Below are 5,000 nucleotides of genomic sequence, written 5' to 3' on the forward strand. Positions count from 1 at the left end.
GTTGACGGAATTGATCTGAACTGCGGCTGTCCTCAAAGATGGGCTTACAACGAGGGTATTGGATGCGCCTTGTTGAGGAAACCGGAATTAGTACGAGATATGGTTAGAGGCGTTAAAGATCGAATGGGGTGGGGGTGGCCAGTCAGCATCAAAATCAGGATCGACTCAGAACAGGAGTAGGTTAACATAATGTGAAGGTCATTTTCCTTTTACTCACAGTCCTCAGAAAGACGGAGCAATTGATCTCAAATGCCCTTCAAGCAGGAATATCTCATTTAACGATCCACGGCCGAACGAGGCACCAGCCTTCGACTGATCCGGTTAACCTTCCTGGAATCAAGTTTGCAGTAGATTGCGTTAAAGGCGAAGTCCCATGCGTGGCGAATGGAGACGTCTGGGAACTTGAAGACGCAAGGCAGATGAGACTTCACACAGGGGTTCAAGGTGTGATGGCTGCCAGAGGGTTGTTGGCCAAGTGAGTTGGCTTTTTTGATGCTATTATATGTATCTCACTATCGTGCAAACAGTCCTGCCCTATTCGCCGGTTATGATAAAACGCCAGAGGATTGTGTATCTCAATTTATCAACCTTGGCTTGGATTATGGTTTCAACTTTTCTCTTTTCCACCGTCATCTCGCATACATGCTCGAATCCCATCTTTCCCGAGTAGAAAAAGTCTGGTTCAATTCTCTCACATCGCAAGCATCTGCAATAGAATGGCTGAATGAAAGAGCTATCAATTTCAAGGAAAAAAGAGGGACTATCTGGGATGCGCGTCGAGGCTACAACATTACTGATGTATAATTAGTTGCGATTTGTGTGGGCAATGTAGCGCAGGTTGATGCATGAATTGTCGTATAGATCGTAATATAGATTCTTATTGTACAAACATTGTAATATTTTTACTCTCGGTGGTCCATATAAGAACCTTCTAAGTTCGATCCTTCCTGCCGTTGATCGCTAGTTTTTGTGTGGCGTACGTCGCTCATCTCCATTGCCTCGTTGTCACCTTCCTTTTCGATTCTTACTCTATGCTGACTCCGCCCCCTCGAACGTGAACGTGAATGTTGCGATTCAACGGCTGTGTCACCATCCAGATCGCCAACAACGGCGCCGCCACGAGGCATCGTTGGAGGCAATTCTTTGGGCTGAGAAGAACTAGAGGACTCCCCATCCTTGTTGTGGCGGAATTCTTGAAGATGGAGTTTGGTGGCTGAGGGACATTGGGATAGAGTGTGAGCTTCGTATTCGCCCTCTAGGTCTCGCTGATGGAAGGCATAGTCCGCAACGTATTCACCCAATTCAACCTCCTGCAAAATTGTCAACACTGCGACCAAAATCGCCACGCCAGCACACTTACGTCCATACCAACGATCTCCGCCTCATCGGTAGCACGAAAATGACAGCCAGGGATCAGGTTGATAAAGAACATGATGGCATAAGTGACAACAAATGTCCAGGCCATACCAACGCAAGCCCAAGCAATCTGTTTACCAAGTTGAACATAATGGCGGTCGCTGAAGCAACAGTTCATGAGTGCTTTGAATTGTGTGTTTGAGAAAGAAACACTTACAGCCATCCACCGTCGATGTCAGAGAAACCATCATTGGCGGCCACGCTGGACTGTGCGAACAGACCAGTCATGAGCACACCTACGATACCGGCCAAGGCGTGCACAGCGAAAATATCCATAGGATCATCAACACGCATGGTGACTTTCAATCTTGTTGCCAAGTTAGAAACCGCGGCAGAGACAAGGCCGATGAGAGCTGCCGCCTAGAAAATGGTTAGTCACGTTGAGAACATAAAGATTAGGAAACATACTGGGGCGCCGACATATCCAGCAGCCGGGGTGATGGCAACCAAACCTGCAATCGCACCTGTACAGTATCCGACCATGCTCCACTTCCTTTCAAGACGGAAATCCATAATGAGCCATACAACACCCCCAACGCTTCCTGCCAGATTGGTGTTGAAAATGGCAAGAGCAGCCTTAAGAGAGGCGCAGTAACAAGATCCTCCATTGAAACCCAGCCATCCAACCCAAAGGAAAACTGTGCCGAGCACGACATTGCTAGCAGAGTATGGTCAGCGTGGTATACTAGCTGTATGGATTTACTTACCCTACGTTCGAAGGTTTAAAGAGGACACGATCTGTGCCATACCCACGACGTTTCCCGATAAAGTATGAATATGCTAATCCAGCTGTCCCACTAGCTATCTCAACTGGGACGCCACCTGCATAGCTACACACCATTTAGAAAAGGCACAGAACCACGATGACATTGAAACTTACTCCAATACACCCCATTTGTTTGCCCACCCATTGGCACTCCAGATCCAGTGTGCCAGAGGGTCGTAGACTAAGGTAGTCCAGCAAAACATAAAAATCATAGCAGGCAGTATTCTGCTTCGCTCAGCTGCGGCGCCAAGCAAGACTGCCGGAACAAGGCAAGCGAACATCTGGTTGATATAAGCACAGTGCCTTTAACTTAAACCGCATGACTAACCAGCTGAAAAGTGGCAAATACAATTTCTGGAAGTTTGCCGTTGGCTTCCGGTATAGGTCTTTCCAGAACCTGTCTGAAGCCGATATTCCTGTGATAGGCTTGTGTCAGCATGACAACTGTCTTGAGTGTGAAGACAGAAACCGACCTTCCATCTCCCCAGAAACTACCTCCCGTTTCCGAGAACACTAAACTATATCCGATGAAGAACCACTGAAAGGAGACAATTCCCAGGGAGACCAGAGATAGGAAGAGCATTGACAAGGCATTTTTTCGTCGAGCAAGACCAGAGTACAGGTATCCAAGACCGGGAAGCTGCGGAGCTATGAATATCTGGTAACTTCTGGTGGCAAAAACAGATAACGCACCATGAAAACAATTAAAGCCGAACAAGTAAGCACCCATGCTATGTCTCCTGGGTCGAAAGCTAAAGGGAACAGTCAATATTCTGCTCTGTTTTACAAAGGGCGAACTCACCTGTTGGTTGACCAGCTAAGGTGGAGATAATGTCGGTTCCTAAAGGCTCGAAGTGAACCGCTCCATCGGACGACGACAGCAGTGCTCCATAAGTTATGTTGACCATTTTGCTTAGAATGTTCTGCAGTCGATGTGCTATGTGGTCGGCGAGAAGATGTGTCTGGCTGTTTGCTGGCTGGTACCCTTTCCACCGTCGATAGTCGACTCGCTTGCAGTTCCACTGTCTTTCCAGACTCTTGATATGGGTGTTTCTCACTTTCTTCAAAAAAAAAAGGATAATAGATTGATGCAGGTGTATGTTACTGTACTTATTTATTTTTTAGCTTTTTGGAGAGAGAATCTTCTTGTGGCGGGGTGAGAAAATGCATATCTGCCAGGAAGCTGGAGGCTCATTCGTTTCGCATATGGAGCGTGCAGCAAAAAATAGATAGAGCCTAATCGATCGGATAATTCAGCTCGCCAGATAACTAACCCAGCTCTGATTGGCCAACCCGCTCCATGAATCCTCAATTATCATTTGTCGACGGTTTTAGTGCGATCTGGACAAGGCACAGATTGGGAAGTCACCATTAGATTTCCTTCGGCCGTCCCACAGTCCATTATCTTTCCATTAGTAACAACTACCAAAAATTTCTAATGAGTATTAGATTCCGCCGGCCTACACGGAGTGTGGAGTTGCCCGTGATGTCCATCCCCAAATAACGGAGCAACCGCGAGAAGGGAGAGCCGTTCCTACTAAAGTGACCAGCCGAGAAATCCGAAAGAGATCAAACTCAAAATCCAGACTGGATGTTTACGACGACCAACGGCGGAATTCTTCTTGTTGATAGTAAGTTCAATGCTCCCGATTATTGCGGAAGACCATAAGAAGACATCGAATACTGCATACCAAGGGGCAGGCCTTTAGGAAGCTCAATGGTCAAATACCTGCCAGTAAAACACAACAATGACTCAGCTCGACGATCGCTTGGACGATTTCCTGCGAGGAAGAAAGCAGAAAGGCCGATTCAGGAGTCTCAAAGAATACGATACATCACCACATTCTGGTCTCACAGATTTTGTGAGTCTTCTTTCTTGTCTGAACAGCAAGCTTATTAACCGACTCGGGCTGTGTACTCGCAGTCGTCAAATGACTATCTCTCATTAACTTCCTCTGAATCATTGCGTTCCGCGTATCTTGAGCGCCTTGCCAACAGTCCCCAAATACTCGGGTCGACAGGCTCTCGACTGCTCAGTGGCTGTAGTCCTGCCCATTCTGCCCTGGAAAATCGTCTCTCAACTCTCTTCAATTCCCCATCTGCGCTCCTTTTCAATTCAGGGTGGGATGCCAATGTGTCCTTTTTTGCCACGGTTCCCCAAGCGTCGGATTGGGTCATTTGTGATGAGCTAGTCCACGCGTCTGTTCATTCGGGCCTAAGGTCATCAAGGGTACCTCCAGAGAAGAGGCTGATCTTTCCTCATAACAGTCCAGAAGGGTTGGAGAAAGTGCTACAACAAATTGCTCGAAATCCCAGCTCTGGGCACGATTCCACCGTATTTCTGGCGCTGGAAAGTCTGTATTCGATGGACGGGGACATGGCTCCCCTTCCCCTTCTGCTAGACATTTTTGAGCAATATGTGCCGAGGACTAGACAGTGTGTTGTAGTAGACGAGGCGCATTCAACTGGCGTTTATGGCGAGCATGGTAAAGGTCTAGTCTATGCCTTAGGTGAGGAAGGAGGATGGGCACCAGGAGATGGCAATAAAAGGGGGAAGTCGAGGGTGGATGTGAGATTGATGACGTTCGGCAAGGCGGTTGGATGCTCTGGAGGTGAGCCGATCGCATTCTGAGATCGGGTAGATTGAAAAGTTGAATGTCGTTGAATAGCGGTTTTATTATGCTCGCCTACCGTGCGGACCTTCCTTATCAACTTTGCTCGGCCCTTTATTTTCTCCACCGCTATGCCTCATTCAACGGTAATCGCACTCCAATGTGTCTGGGACCTGTTGCTCGGCTTAGAAGGAAATAAGGTTTGT

At 47.6% G+C, this 5,000-nt stretch overlaps 3 protein-coding genes across 4 annotated transcripts in view; 2 read left to right on the forward strand and 1 right to left on the reverse strand.

Annotated features, from left to right (window-relative positions):
- CNA02240 (conserved hypothetical protein) overlaps nt 1-863 on the forward strand; it is a 1,478-nt gene extending 615 nt beyond the window's left edge. Inside the window, exons 1-3 of the mRNA XM_566612.2 lie at nt 1-176; nt 227-475; nt 528-863. The exon at nt 1-176 is cut by the window's left edge and continues 615 nt beyond it. Coding sequence (XP_566612.1) covers nt 1-176; nt 227-475; nt 528-804 — 702 coding nt within the window. The 3' untranslated portion in view covers nt 805-863. The remainder of the gene's footprint in view (nt 177-226; nt 476-527) is intronic.
- CNA02250 (ammonium transporter MEP1, putative) lies at nt 831-3,337 on the reverse strand. Its single transcript, XM_566614.2, has 10 exons — nt 2,985-3,337; nt 2,876-2,934; nt 2,656-2,822; nt 2,511-2,598; nt 2,297-2,463; nt 2,124-2,246; nt 1,825-2,074; nt 1,574-1,776; nt 1,361-1,517; nt 831-1,310 (listed from the first exon to the last, which is right to left on the reverse strand). Exons 1-10 carry the CDS (start codon nt 3,088-3,090, stop codon nt 903-905), a joined length of 1,728 nt encoding a protein of 575 aa, XP_566614.1. The 5' UTR covers nt 3,091-3,337; the 3' UTR covers nt 831-902.
- Nucleotides 3,338-3,781: 444 nt separating this feature from the next.
- Nucleotides 3,782-5,000, forward strand: part of CNA02260 (8-amino-7-oxononanoatesynthase, putative) — a 1,795-nt gene continuing 576 nt past the window's right edge. The window contains exons 1-4 of one of the 2 annotated variants that reach the window (XM_024656057.1): nt 3,782-3,813; nt 3,878-4,044; nt 4,107-4,794; nt 4,852-4,994. In XM_024656057.1, the coding sequence (XP_024514129.1) occupies nt 3,931-4,044; nt 4,107-4,794; nt 4,852-4,994 (945 nt within the window). In that variant the 5' untranslated portion in view covers nt 3,782-3,813; nt 3,878-3,930. Of the gene's footprint in view, nt 4,045-4,106; nt 4,795-4,851; nt 4,995-5,000 lie in introns of both variants that reach the window. The other variant, XM_566616.2, reaches the window with a different exon arrangement.

The sequence above is a fragment of the Cryptococcus neoformans genome, chromosome 1, assembly GCF_000091045.1.
Source record: "Cryptococcus neoformans var. neoformans JEC21 chromosome 1, complete sequence".
Lineage (NCBI taxonomy): Eukaryota > Fungi > Basidiomycota > Tremellomycetes > Tremellales > Cryptococcaceae > Cryptococcus > Cryptococcus deneoformans.